At 41.4% G+C, this 14,932-nt stretch overlaps 1 protein-coding gene across 4 annotated transcripts in view; it reads right to left on the bottom strand.

Moving 5' to 3' along the window:
* Nucleotides 1-1,563: 1,563 nt before the first annotated feature.
* Nucleotides 1,564-14,932, bottom strand: part of osbpl8 (oxysterol binding protein-like 8) — a 126,513-nt gene continuing 113,144 nt past the window's right edge. For 2 of the 4 annotated variants that reach the window (XM_079816853.1, XM_079816855.1), the window contains 7 exons: nt 13,815-13,951; nt 12,081-12,266; nt 11,107-11,194; nt 9,431-9,533; nt 9,244-9,349; nt 3,305-4,118; nt 1,564-2,432 (listed from right to left, as the gene is read on the bottom strand). In XM_079816853.1, the coding sequence (XP_079672979.1) occupies nt 3,986-4,118; nt 9,244-9,349; nt 9,431-9,533; nt 11,107-11,194; nt 12,081-12,266; nt 13,815-13,951 (753 nt within the window). In that variant the 3' untranslated portion in view covers nt 1,564-2,432; nt 3,305-3,985. Of the gene's footprint in view, nt 2,433-3,304; nt 4,119-9,243; nt 9,350-9,430; nt 9,534-11,037; nt 11,195-12,080; nt 12,267-13,814; nt 13,952-14,932 lie in introns of all 4 variants that reach the window. The other 2 variants (XM_079816852.1, XM_079816854.1) reach the window with 1 other exon arrangement.

Here is a 14,932-nt window from a genome sequence, read left to right as displayed (position 1 = left end):
TATTATGACATTACCATGTGAACTCACCAGTGTTATGACGTCATCTCAGTGACAGGTGGGAAGACGTCCCGCCGCTCCGGAAGCTCCTGTCCCAGCATGCATCAGCACACATGTGGATTAAATGACGGCTCCAGCTGTTTGGCTTCAACACCAGTGCGAATAAACCCAGACTAATACACTCGAATGAACACACTAAACCCTCCAAAACAACTGCATCTGACGCTGCCATCCATAAACTCAAACAAAAGGCAGAAAATAGAGAAAATCATGCAGTGCTGGCTGTAGATTATCCCACTCATAACACAACTACTTACTAAATAAATCAATGCACATAATGGTTTTAGATTAAATTATTTTGAGAAGGAGTGGAATTTACTGTTGTATAAATTATGTATTTTATTTCTCTATTTTGTTTTTGATTGGTTACTACTACTCGTTTGCTCCACTGTTGTAATTTGACTGAAGTCTTGGAGCGCCCTCTGCTGGCCGTTAGAGTAAATGCATCTCAGCTGACAGACAGCATTGATAAAAAACATCTGAAATAAACTCACATATGCATCAACAAAGAGTTATGACACTAAAACTAGCATAAAAAGGCCACTAACTATTGTTAGCTTTTGATAAATTGATAAAAATGTTTAAATTATACCAGTCAGCACATTACCTCTGGAGGCCTTCAAATAAAGTAAAAAGAAATACAACAAAATAGAAATAAACTCTGAAAAAAAACAACATTATAGACTAGATTAATTAAATTAATAAATAAATAAAATTGACAACTGCACTCTAAAAAAATGTTGGGTTAAAAACAACCCAAGTTGGGTTGAAAAATGGACAAACCCAGTAGTGATTTGGTTGTTTTAAACCAGCGATTGGGTTGTTTTAACACAGGGTTTGGGTTGTTTTAACCCAGCGAGTGGGTTGTTTTAACCCAGCGAATGAGTTATTTTAACCCAGTGAGTGATTGGGTTGTTATAACCCAGTGAGTGATTGGGTTGTTTTAACTCAGCGATTGGGTTGTTTTAGCCCAGCGAGTGGGTTGTTTTAACCCAGCGAATGAGTTATTTTAACCCAGTGAGTGATTGGGTTGTTATAACCCAGTGAGTGATTGGGTTGTTTTAACCCAGTGGGTGATTGGGTTGTTTTAACCCAGTGAGTGATTGGGTTGTTTTAACCCAGTGGGTGATTGGGTTGTTTTAACTCAGGGATTGGGTTGTTTTAGCCCAGCAATTGGGTTGTTTTAACCCAGGGAATGAGTTGTTGTAACCCATTGAATGAGTTGTTTTAACCCAGTGAATGATTTTAACCGCTGGGTTCATTTTAAGCCAGCCATATAGTAATTTTTAAACAATAGTTGGGTTAAATAAAACTACCCAGGAGGTTAGGCAAATATTTAACCCAATCTCTGGGTTTGTCCATTTTCAACCCAACTTGGGTTGTTTTTAACCCAGCATGTATAATAACGTTTACACAACACTAATTGAATAATACAATAAATAATAATGCAATAAATGAATGTAATAAATCAATAGGTGATGTGCAAAAGGAAGGACAAGCCACAGTACAGTCTTTTCCATTTATTTGGTGATATGTCACAGGCGACAATAAACTTACAGGAAGTTATTTCTGTAATACAAATAAAGCATGGATCTGTACATAGAGACAGCGGCAGGAAATCATCAACAACAACATGGATCAGCAGGAGTAAAAACCTTCTAAAAGAGCCAGCAGTGAGCTCCACTAGAAGCATGAAGTGAAGACGAACACTGAACCCAGCACAGTTTTGATCCCTGCTTTGGTGGCAGACGATGGCAGCTTTGAGCTCCGGGACGAAATCTAAAACTCACAGTGAGACGCCGAGCCGGAAAACGCCTCCGAGATGGAGTATGGCACATTCACTCCCAAGTGAGAAATAAAGACAAACGATGGTGGGAATTAAAACAGTCGGGGGCTCAATCCCTCAGACCCGCTTGTAAAGGCACGTGGTTTTAGTTATTGTTGACATGAGCACATTCAAAACATCTGATTGGACGCCGTGATCATGTGACCCGAACGAAGACACGTGACGGGGCTCTGGGTGGCTAAACACACGGTTTCTCTAGAAGTACAAAAGGAAATTATGGGTTTTTTACTATGTACAGATGGGACGTTAACACTCTAATCTACTCTCAGACTATTTGGCTTGTTAGTCGTACATCTAGTCTGATGTAACATTGGCAGACGAGAGTCAAGCAACTACAAAAGTACGCAACAGTATTTCCTGCTACAGGTTCACTACGCCTAGATCTACCGTTTATTACACGCGACGCTCGAGATACTGTACACACTCCAGCATCCGTCAAATAAATTAAACATCATCATCATTATTATTATTACCTTCAAACACGAACATATGAAATGCAGGATCCACTCATACTGCACTCGAAAAAATGCTGGGTTAAAAACAACCCGAGTTGGGTTGAAAATGGACTAACCCTGCAATTGGGTTGTTTTAACCCAGCGATTGGGTTGTTTTAAGCAAACATTTAACCCAAACCGTTGGGTTAAAATGACCCATTCACTGGGTTAAAGCAACCCAATTGCTGGGTTAGTCCATTGTCAATCCAACTTGGGTTTTTAACCCAGCGATTGGGTTGATTTAACCCAAGGTTTGGGTTGTTTTAACCCAGGGTTTGGGTTGTTTTAATCCAGGGTTTGGGTTGTTTAAACCCAGCGATTGGGTTGTTTTAAGCAAACATTTAACCCAAACCGCTGGGTTAAAACGACCCATTCACTGGGTTAAAACAACCCAATTGCTGGGTTAGTCCATTTTCAACCCAACTTGGGTTGTTTTAACCCAGCGATTGGGTTGTTTTAACCCAGGGTTTGGGTTGTTTTAACCCAGTGATTGGGTTGTTTTAAGCAAACATTTAACTCAACCGCTGGGTTAAAACGTCCCATTCACTGGGTTAAAACAACCCAATTGCTGGGTTAGTCCATTTTCAACCCAACTTGGGTTGTTTTAACCCAGCGATTGGATTGTTTTAACCCAGGGATTGTGTTGTTTTAACCCAGCAATTGGGTTGTTTTAACCAAACATTTAACCCAACCGCTGGGTTAAAACGACCCAATTGCTGGGTTAGTCCATTTTCAACCCAACTTGGGTTGTTTTAACCCAGCGATTGGGTTGTTTCAATCAAACATTTAACCCAACCGCTGGGTTAAAACGACCCATTCACTGGGTTAAAACGACCCAATTGCTGGGTTAGTCCATTTCCAACCCAACTTGGGTTGTTTTTAACCCAGCATTTTTTAGAGTGTGTGCTGTTAAAATTAAGATTCAGAATGAAATTGTTCCCGGAACAGTTTTAAATAATACAAAATTTGACCTCGACCTCACAACATCCTTCATTCATTTAATAAAATCCATAAAATACCAGTAACATCAGCAATATTGAACCTTTAAAGTGTCATATTCGGGTGTCCAGGTCACATTTCAGTCGCCCGAAAATCAACGTATTTTCATAACATTTCCAAATTCTCATCGCTATAATGCATCCATTCGCAGATTTATTTAAATTAAAGGCAGTACAATAAATACCATCACATACAAATACTAAATAATTTTGGATTATAGTAACAAAAAAGTTTTTTTTTTTTGCACTTCAGTCATGAGAATTTGGGGTGAAATGTGCTTAATAGTCATGAAAATATCATTTTGTTTCCCCCTAGGGCAAAATATGACCCTAGATGTGATGATATTCACCCTTTTTTATTTTGTGTATTGACTGACGTCCTCCACTCCGCTCATGGAGGGTAAAAACATTGGTCAAATAAATTAAAACCATTGCGGCTGATGATAATCTCCTCTTTGTGAAGAATAAAAGTAAACAGTCTTTTCTAAAAACATCCCACAATGCACTTCAATGCACGGCCGATATTAGCTGAAAACCGAATGTGTCGCTGAAGGAATGGAGGGTCACTCGTTTGAGGAGACCTGGACTCGTTACTTGAAGATGAAGTTGAGAAGGACCTGGACGAAGATGAGGAAGAGGATGATGGCGAAATCTCTGTGAGTGAGGAACCAGCTTTCCGTCGTCGGTTGACTCGCCACTCGACTCCTCAGGGCGTTGACGCTCCTGGACGCAATGTTGACAGAAGTTAATATCCTTGCTTTTCATTCTGAAGTATTTCTTTCTTTCTTTCTACAGCATGTGCTGAGATGCAAGGTGGACTTCTGCACTATTTGACTAAAAGACTCTGATGTTGAGGGGGAGGGGCTAACAGACTCTGATGTTGAGGGGGAGGGACTAACAGACTCTGATGTTGAGGGGGAGGGACTAACAGACTCTGATGTTGAGGGGGAGGGGCTAACAGACTCTGATGTTGAGGGGGAGGGACTAACAGACTCTGATGTTGAGGGGGAGGGACTAACAGACTCTGATGTTGAGGGGGAGGGACTAACAGACTCTGATGTTGAGGGGGAGGGACTAACAGACTCTGATGTTGAGGGGGAGGGACTAACAGACTCTGATGTTGAGGGGGAGGGACTAACAGACTCTGATGTTGAGGGGGAGGGACTAACAGACTCTGATGTTGAGGGGGAGGGGCTAACAGACTCTGATGTTGAGGGGGAGGGACTAACAGACTCTGATGTTGAGGGGGAGGGACTAACAGACTCTGATGTTGAGGGGGAGGGACTAACAGACTCTGATGTTGAGGGGGAGGGACTAACAGACTCTGATGTTGAGGGGGAGGGACTAACAGACTCTGATGTTGAGGGGGAGGGACTAACAGACTCTGATGTTGAGGGGGAGGGACTAACAGACTCTGATGTTGAGGGGGAGGGGCTAACAGACTCTGATGTTGAGGGGAGGGACTAACAGACTCTGATGTTGAGGGGGAGGGGCTAAAAGACTCTGATGTTGAGGGGGAGGGACTAACAGACTCTGATGTTGAGGGGGAGGGGCTAACAGACTCTGATGTTGAGGGGGAGGGACTAACAGACTCTGATGTTGAGGGGGAGGGACTAACAGACTCTGATGTTGAGGGGGAGGGACTAACAGACTCTAATGTTGAGGGGGAGGGACTAACAGACTCTAATGTTGAGGGGGAGGGACTAACAGACTCTGATGTTGAGGGGGAGGGACTAACAGACTCTGATGTTGAGGGGAGGGACTAACAGACTCTGATGTTGAGGGGGAGGGACTAACAGACTCTGATGTTGAGGGACTAACAGACTCTGATGTTGAGGGGGAGGGGCTAACAGACTCTGATGTTGAGGGGAGGGGCTAACAGACTCTGATGTTGAGGGGGAGGGACTAACAGACTCTGATGTTGATGGGGAGGGACTAACAGACTCTGATGTTGAGGGGGAGGGACTAACAGACTCTGATGTTGAGGGGGAGGGACTAACAGACTCTGATGTTGAGGGGAGGGACTAACAGACTCTGATGTTGAGGGGGAGGGACTAACAGACTCTGATGTTGAGGGGAGGGGCTAACAGACTCTGATGTTGAGGGGGAGGGGCTAACAGACTCTGATGTTGAGGGGGAGGGACTAACAGACTCTGATGATGAGGGGGAGGGACTAACAGACTCTGATGTTGAGGGGGAGGGACTAACAGACTCTGATGTTGAGGGGGAGGGACTAACAGACTCTGATGTTGAGGGGGAGGGACTAACAGACTCTGATGTTGAGGGGGAGGGACTAACAGACTGATGTTGAGGGGAGGGGCTAACAGACTCTGATGTTGAGGGGGAGGGACTAACAGACTCTGATGTTGAGGGGGAGGGGCTAACAGACTCTGATGTTGAGGGGGAGGGACTAACAGACTCTGATGTTGAGGGGGAGGGACTAACAGACTCTGATGTTGAGGGGGAGGGACTAACAGACTCTGATGTTGAGGGGGAGGGACTAACAGACTCTGATGTTGAGGGGGAGGGACTAACAGACTCTGATGTTGAGGGGGAGGGACTAACAGACTGATGTTGAGGGGAGGGGCTAACAGACTCTGATGTTGAGGGGGAGGGACTAACAGACTGATGTTGAGGGGAGGGGCTAACAGACTCTGATGTTGAGGGGGAGGGACTAACAGACTGATGTTGAGGGGGAGGGACTAACAGACTGATGTTGAGGGGAGGGGCTAACAGACTCTGATGTTGAGGGGGAGGGACTAACAGACTGATGTTGAGGGGAGGGGCTAACAGACTCTGATGTTGAGGGGGAGGGACTAACAGACTCTGATGTTGAGGGGGAGGGACTAACAGACTCTGATGTTGAGGGGGAGGGACTAACAGACTGATGTTGAGGGGAGGGGCTAACAGACTCTGATGTTGAGGGGGAGGGACTAACAGACTCTGATGTTGAGGGGGAGGGACTAACAGACTCTGATGTTGAGGGGGAGGGACTAACAGACTCTGATGTTGAGGGGGAGGGACTAACAGACTCTGATGTTGAGGGGGAGGGACTAACAGACTCTGATGTTGAGGGGGAGGGACTAACAGACTGATGTTGAGGGGGAGGGACTAACAGACTCTGATGTTGAGGGGGAGGGACTAACAGACTCTGATGTTGAGGGGGAGGGGCTAACAGACTCTGATGTTGAGGGGGAGGGACTAACAGACTCTGATGTTGAGGGGGAGGGACTAACAGACTCTGATGTTGAGGGGGAGGGACTAACAGACTGATGTTGAGGGGGAGGGACTAACAGACTCTGATGTTGAGGGGGAGGGACTAACAGACTCTGATGTTGAGGGGGAGGGACTAACAGACTGATGTTGAGGGGGAGGGGCTAACAGACTCTGATGTTGAGGGGGAGGGACTAACAGACTGATGTTGAGGGGGAGGGACTAACAGACTCTGATGTTGAGGGGGAGGGACTAACAGACTGATGTTGAGGGGGAGGGACTAACAGACTCTGATGTTGAGGGGGAGGGACTAACAGACTGATGTTGAGGGGGAGGGACTAACAGACTCTGATGTTGAGGGGGAGGGACTAACAGACTCTGATGTTGAGGGGGAGGGACTAACAGACTCTGATGTTGAGGGGGAGGGACTAACAGACTGATGTTGAGGGGGAGGGACTAACAGACTGATGTTGAGGGGGAGGGACTAACAGACTCTGATGTTGAGGGGGAGGGACTAACAGACTCTGATGTTGAGGGGGAGGGACTAACAGACTCTGATGTTGAGGGGGAGGGACTAACAGACTCTGATGTTGAGGGGGAGGGACTAACAGACTGATGTTGAGGGGGAGGGACTAACAGACTGATGTTGAGGGGGAGGGACTAACAGACTGATGTTGAGGGGGAGGGACTAACAGACTGATGTTGAGGGGGAGGGACTAACAGACTCTGATGTTGATGGGGAGGGACTAACAGACTCTGATGTTGAGGGGGAGGGACTAACAGACTGATGTTGAGGGGGAGGGACTAACAGACTCTGATGTTGAGGGGGAGGGACTAACAGACTCTGATGTTGAGGGGGAGGGACTAACAGACTGATGTTGAGGGGGAGGGACTAACAGACTGATGTTGAGGGGGAGGGACTAACAGACTCTGATGTTGAGGGGGAGGGACTAACAGACTCTGATGTTGAGGGGGAGGGACTAACAGACTCTGATGTTGATGGGGAGGGACTAACAGACTCTGATGTTGATGGGGAGGGACTAACAGACTGATGTTGAGGGGGAGGGACTAACAGACTCTGATGTTGAGGGGGAGGGACTAACAGACTCTGATGTTGAGGGGGAGGGACTAACAGACTCTGATGTTGATGGGGAGGGACTAACAGACTCTGATGTTGATGGGGAGGGACTAACAGACTCTGATGTTGAGGGGGAGGGACTAACAGACTCTGATGTTGAGGGGGAGGGACTAACAGACTCTGATGTTGAGGGGGAGGGACTAACAGACTCTGATGTTGATGGGGAGGGACTAACAGACTCTGATGTTGATGGGGAGGGACTAACAGACTCTGATGTTGAGGGGAGGGGCTAACAGACTCTGATGTTGATGGGGAGGGACTAACAGACTCTGATGTTGATGGGGAGGGACTAACAGACTCTGATGTTGAGGGGAGGGGCTAACAGACTCTGATGTTGATGTTGAGGGACTAACAGACTGATGTTGATGGGGAGGGACTAACAGACTCTGATGTTGAGGGGGAGGGACTAACAGACTCTGATGTTGATGGGGAGGGACTAACAGACTCTGATGTTGAGGGGGAGGGACTAACAGACTGATGTTGAGGGGGAGGGACTAACAGACTCTGATGTTGAGGGGGAGGGACTAACAGACTCTGATGTTGATGTTGAGGGACTAACAGACTCTGATGTTGAGGGGGAGGGACTAACAGACTCTGATGTTGAGGGGGAGGGACTAACAGACTCTGATGTTGAGGGGGAGGGACTAACAGACTCTGATGTTGATGTTGAGGGACTAACAGACTCTGATGTTGATGGGGAGGGACTAACAGACTCTGATGTTGAGGGGGAGGGACTAACAGACTCTGATGTTGATGGGGAGGGACTAACAGACTCTGATGTTGAGGGGGAGGGACTAACAGACTCTGATGTTGATGGGGAGGGACTAACAGACTCTGATGTTGAGGGGGAGGGACTAACAGACTCTGATGTTGAGGGGGAGGGACTAACAGACTCTGATGTTGATGGGGAGGGACTAACAGACTCTGATGTTGAGGGGGAGGGACTAACAGACTGATGTTGAGGGGGAGGGACTAACAGACTCTGATGTTGAGGGGGAGGGACTAACAGACTCTGATGTTGAGGGGGAGGGACTAACAGACTCTGATGTTGATGTTGAGGGACTAACAGACTCTGATGTTGAGGGGGAGGGACTAACAGACTCTGATGTTGAGGGGGAGGGACTAACAGACTCTGATGTTGAGGGGAGGGACTAACAGACTCTGATGTTGAGGGGGAGGGACTAACAGACTCTGATGTTGAGGGGGAGGGACTAACAGACTCTGATGTTGATGGGGAGGGACTAACAGACTCTGATGTTGATGGGGAGGGACTAACAGACTCTGATGTTGAGGGGAGGGGCTAACAGACTCTGATGTTGATGTTGAGGGACTAACAGACTCTGATGTTGAGGGGGAGGGACTAACAGACTCTGATGTTGATGGGGAGGGACTAACAGACATGTCGAATGACAAAATAACCGTATAAAATTCATACACTACACGGTTGAGTACATATAGTGCGTAGTATAAGTGCATAGTGTACACTACAGTATATACCTGTTAATGTCTTCCTGTGTTTGTCTGATCGACTCGATGGCACTTTGGATTTCACTCAGATCTGTTCCTTTCTTCCTGAGGCGGCTGTTGTGTTTGCTTTTGTGCCCTGATGGAGAGATCACGATCAGGTGTTTGGCACGTGGCATGTTTGAGCACATGCGTGTGTGTGTTCGTGTGTGTGACATACTCTCACTGCCTGACGAGTCCTGCCGGTCCGGCTCTGGAGACGAGCAGCCACTTTCTGGACTTTTAGGTTTATCACTCTTATGTTTCCGTTTGGCTCCCGTCACCTACAGACACACACGCAGACGAGAGCCCAACATTCACACCTTTCAGTCTTTATATTATGGTTATGACAGTCTGAATTATGCATGTGATTCTCAGATATTTCTGAAAGGCTGCAAATAGGGTCCAAAATTAACATTTTTACCAGTCATAAATATTTAATACTGGCCATTTAGCTATATTTTTATTAATAATTACTGAGCAGTTTTTCCTTGTATGTGCCGTTAGCTATGTTTTAATCCAAGTTGCAAATTTAATTTCTAATTTAATTTTTTTTTACATTTATTACTTGTTTAAATGCAATTTAAATACATTCCATTTAATCAAATTTACATTTGATGAATGTAAACATTACATTTCATCAAATACATTTCATTATTACATTTATTATGTATTTAAATATTACATTTATTTATTTAAATGCTAATTTAATTTCAAATGATTTTGTATGTATTATTATATGTATTATTTGTTTTATTATTCTATTTATTAAATTTACTGTTTATTTGAAAATGCATTTAATATCAAATTATTTTTATTACATTTATTATCATTTTTTTAAAATTTATTATTTTTTGTCTACTTATTTATGTATTACAACATTTATTATTTAAATGCAAATTTAATTTCCAACTATGTATTATAACATTTATTAAGCATTTAAATCTTACATTTATTTATTTAAATGCAGAGTTAATTCATAATTATTTTTTATTTGTTTACTAAATAATATTATTATTTACATTTATAAAAGTATGAAAACATTAATTATATCAACATAAAATAAAAATATGCATATAATATAAAATATAAATACATTAATTTATGTATATTTAATTTCTATTTAAAATCTCACAATTATTTATTTGAATGCAAATTCAATTTCTAATTTCTATTACATTCATTATTTGTTTAAATGCAAATTTAATTTCTAATAATTTTTATTATTATTTTTTCAAATCTTACATTTATTATTTCTTTCTTTCTCCTTATTGTTTTATTTAATACAACATTTATTATTTATTTAAACATGAATTTAATTTCTAACTATCTATTATTAAATGTATTATTTATTACAATTTTTGGAATATCACAAGGAAATGCTGTTTCCATCCAGTGTGATTTAATGTGCACATTTATTCAAATCTTTAAAAATATATATATATATTTTTTAATACAATATCCCAAGATTCACAAATGAAGTGTTAATTTTGAACCCTAGTTTCAAACACGCATCCCTGATGCAACAAAAAACACAAAAATCCCACAGGCATGCATGAGAGTCAGGCAAACGGCAAAGAGCACAAAGAAAAAACAAAAGCGGAAAATGAAGCAGAGCGGTCATGTGACCAGGTCAGGCAGCAGATGATTGGTTGCATTGCAGAACGGTGATTGGTTGGTTGAAGAATGGACAGAGCGCAGGACGACGGCAGGCGATGATGAGATGGAAGCAGAGAGAGAGAGGGATTGTGGGTAGAACGAGGGAAAGGTGGGGACAGAAGGACGTACCTGGCTCAGGTAATTGTCCCTCCGGGAGCCCTGCTGGGTACTGAGACTAACTACACTGGCTGAACGTACCATAGGCGTCCTGTGGCGCACTTTGGTCTGAATACAGCCGTCTTTCTCGAACTGAATCAGATCGTTGAGCGGATCCCACGGACGAGTGCTAGGACACAGAGAGAAACACACCATCCTCACAGTAAACCTGACACGCTACAGTGCACTTCCTGTCCAGGAGGGGCCAGTGTGTGCTGTGAAAACAACAGTGAGACCCGACTGAACCGCTCTCTGATCCGTTTTAATGGTTCAGGTACATTTTAGTTACCAAAAAAATCAAGATTAAAAAAAAAAAATCAGTTTTCCATTTAAATAAAGTTAAATTAAATAAATAAACAAACAAACGTGATTTAATAATAAAAAATTATGTCTAGTCAACTGAATTCATAATACTTCACTTTAAAAATGTAATAATAAATGGGCATTATGAATTTTTTTTAGACATTCTGTGTCGAAACCATACATTTTTTTTTTAAAAGTTTAACAAAAATTAAATTTTTAGAGCCTTATAAAATCTGTTTTTTTATGTTTTACATTTGAATTTTAATGGTTTAGTTAAATAAATACATTTATGTAATAATCAAAAATCATGTAGAATCAATTGAATTCATAACACTTCAACAACTTTTTAATAATAATGTGCCTCATCATTTTTTTTTTTTTTTAGATATTCTGTGTTGAAACATAATTTAACAAAATATTTTCAACAAAAATGACATTTTAGGGCCCTATGAAATCAGTTTTATTTTTCCCATTTGACGATTTAGTTAAATAAATTAAATAAATACATTGAATTCAGTAGAATTGATCAAACTTTAACCATTTAATAATTTAATAAAATTGTGAATTTTCTTCTGTGTTGTGCTTTAACTTGTTCTGGATTTATGATATAATACAAATTGATCATCAAACATGGTGGTTCTCAAATGAAGGCATGAAACATTAACACTGGAATGAATCTTTTGAAACGTAATGAAATTAAAAGCTGTGCTTACTCAGCGTAGCGGTAATGCCACTCTCCGGTGGCGGGGTCTTGCTCGAACAGAGCGGGCGTCCAATCCTCACACTTGGCCTTGCGCTCGCGGGCCGCCTTCCTCTGAACCTCCTCCAGAATGAACTTCTCATTGGTGGCCTCCGTCTGGTCCTTGTTATTTATGGCCCGTGTCACATGTTGCCACAGCCTTAAGATGACAGGGAAAGACTTCTGTAAATGTGTTCGTTTTCAAATTCGTGAAACTATTTGAGAGCTTAAAGTCCGAAATACACCTCTAAAAATGATACGGATGTGAAAAACGCAGAAAATTTAATCCGATTCGAATTTTTACGTACGGAAATCTCGTACTCGGTGTGTAAGAACCTTAAGGGTTATTTGTCGTGTCACTGAGCGTTAGCGATTCTGTTTTTTTCAGTTTTAATTTCTTCTGGATTCCAAATAAATAAAATTTCACATTCAAAGTTGAACAAAAATTCAGTTTTAGTGCCCTATAAAATCAGTTTTTTTCCCCCAAATTCCATTTTATTTTATATAAAAAAAAATGTATGTATATATATATATATATATATATATATATATATATATATATATATATGTGTGTGTGTGTGTGTGTGTGTGTGTGTGCAACAGAGGTTTACTGTTAAAATAACAAAATAGAAAAGTTGTGTGATATTCCTATAATTGTATTATTAATAATAACAAATAATACATTCTACTGTCCAATAGTTGGGGACACTAAATATTAAACTATATTACTGATCAGCTCATTTCAATTATCATAAAGCCATAATTAAGAGATAAAATGTTGAAAATATGATTTTAGATGTCCTCATTATTAGATAAAAAGTCAAAATTATGATTTTAAAAGTCATAATAGTGAGATAAAAGGTCGAAAATACGACATACTAAGTCATATTTATAAAATAAAATGTTGAAAATATGATTTTAAAAGTCCTCATTATTAGATAAAAAGTCAAAAATATGACATGCTAAGTCATTGTGAGATGAACAGTTGAAATTATGACTTTAAAAATTCTGAGATAAAAATTGAAAGTCAAAATTATGACTTAAAAATCTAAATTATGATTAAAAGTCATAATTATGAGATAAAAAGCTGAAATTAGATTTTTTTAAAAGTCTAAATTATGACCAAAACACACACTAAGACATTTAAGAGATGAAATCATGCTTGTTATTTTTTTTAAATGCGCTTTTAATTTTTTGATTCACACTTAATATTTACATTATTGTTTTCATTTTGTGCAATATCATTTTTTAACATGCGTTTTTACATTTTGAAATCAGTTTTACAACAGAAATGAATCAATCAAAAACTTACTTTAGCTTTTCATCTAAAACTAAATTAATTCATTGTAAAGCTGCTCTGAAACATCAGTGTGTGAAAAGCGCTATAGAAATAAAGCTGACTTGACATGACGACACAAGTTCAAGTTAAACTGAGCTTTTATTTTGGCGGGTTGTAGTGACGATCTTTGAGTTCCTGTGTGTAACTGATCGTGTTCTCAGATGAAATGCTTGTGAAGTGACTCTCAGCTGATGAAGTTATAGTGAGACGGCAGACGCTGAAAACAACAAGAGCATCAAGCGTGCTTCAGTGTGTGTGTAGTGGACAAAACTGCGCCGCTCATTCACACAAAGTGCACAGCCATACTTTGGATTTAATCTTCCAAATTTTCTGTGCGATTCTGCATTATGTTGTATTTTTATGACTTACCTCTCGGACTCAAACTCGCTCTGTTCTTCAGGAGGAACGGTGCATCGGATCAGGCGGTCCTGCCTCAGCTCTGGCGTCGGGTTCCAGAACGTCTCCATCTCACCCGTCTTCTTATCGTTGATGAAGACTTCGCTGTCCTGTAGAAAACACACAAAATGACATCTGACTTCTCAAAGAGTTCGAAGTAGGGCTGGGTATCGAGTTCGATACTTTTTAGGTACAGACCGAATTGCCTCGATACTATCGAGTATCGTAAAAAGGTCTTGCCGTTCGATAGCAAATTTCGCGGCACGAGGACGGAACAAAAACTCGTCGGAGCGATGACGCGCTACAGACATGTGTAGTATAAATAGGGGGTAAGCGTCCCAAACCACATAGATGTAAAAGATGTGGAAAATATCAAATATGTGGCTATATTTCACCAGGCTGCAATGCAATATTCACGACAAGATAACTGCAACTCAGACCGACAACACGACAAATCTGAAGCACTTGACGGTGCACAGATAAACTAAAGAGCAGAAAGTTTCTCCGTATTCGACTGCGTCACATAAATGAACCGAAACTCAGCATATACTTTCCTCACAGACATGAGAAATAGGCCTAAAGCAGTGTTAACTTTTTTTCACTGACGAAAACGAGACGATAACTAAATAAAAACTAGTGTTGGATGACAAAAACTATGACGAAAACTTGCTGTCATTTTCGTCAACAAATAAAAACGAGATGAAAATGTTAGGGAGGGTCGATTAGGGAAGAGATCCAGTCAGAACTGATGTCCTGTGTAACAGATGCTGATCTAACCGCTGGAAAACACACGGCCTACAGGCTCACACACCCCCAATCCAGCGCTCCAGAGCCGCTCACAATCACTGAATAACACACATTTATGCCAGACAATTGTTTATGAACTAATGCTGATGAATAATGATTGTTTACTTTACCATGTTTATATAGTAATATGTTTTAGACGGTTGAAACAATGCATATTTTATCTCCTGAACTTGAATGAGCTCCTGCAACTGCAATAGTAAAGCGCAGACATTTCAAAATAAGAGTCAATGTGTATTTCGACCTTGTTTATAATAAAAAGTCACGCATTATATATTCGTTTTTGC

The sequence above is a fragment of the Gobio gobio genome (genome assembly GCF_949357685.1).
Source record: "Gobio gobio genome assembly, chromosome: 5".
NCBI lineage: Eukaryota > Metazoa > Chordata > Actinopteri > Cypriniformes > Gobionidae > Gobio > Gobio gobio.
This window is presented reverse-complemented; position numbering and strand designations above follow the sequence as displayed.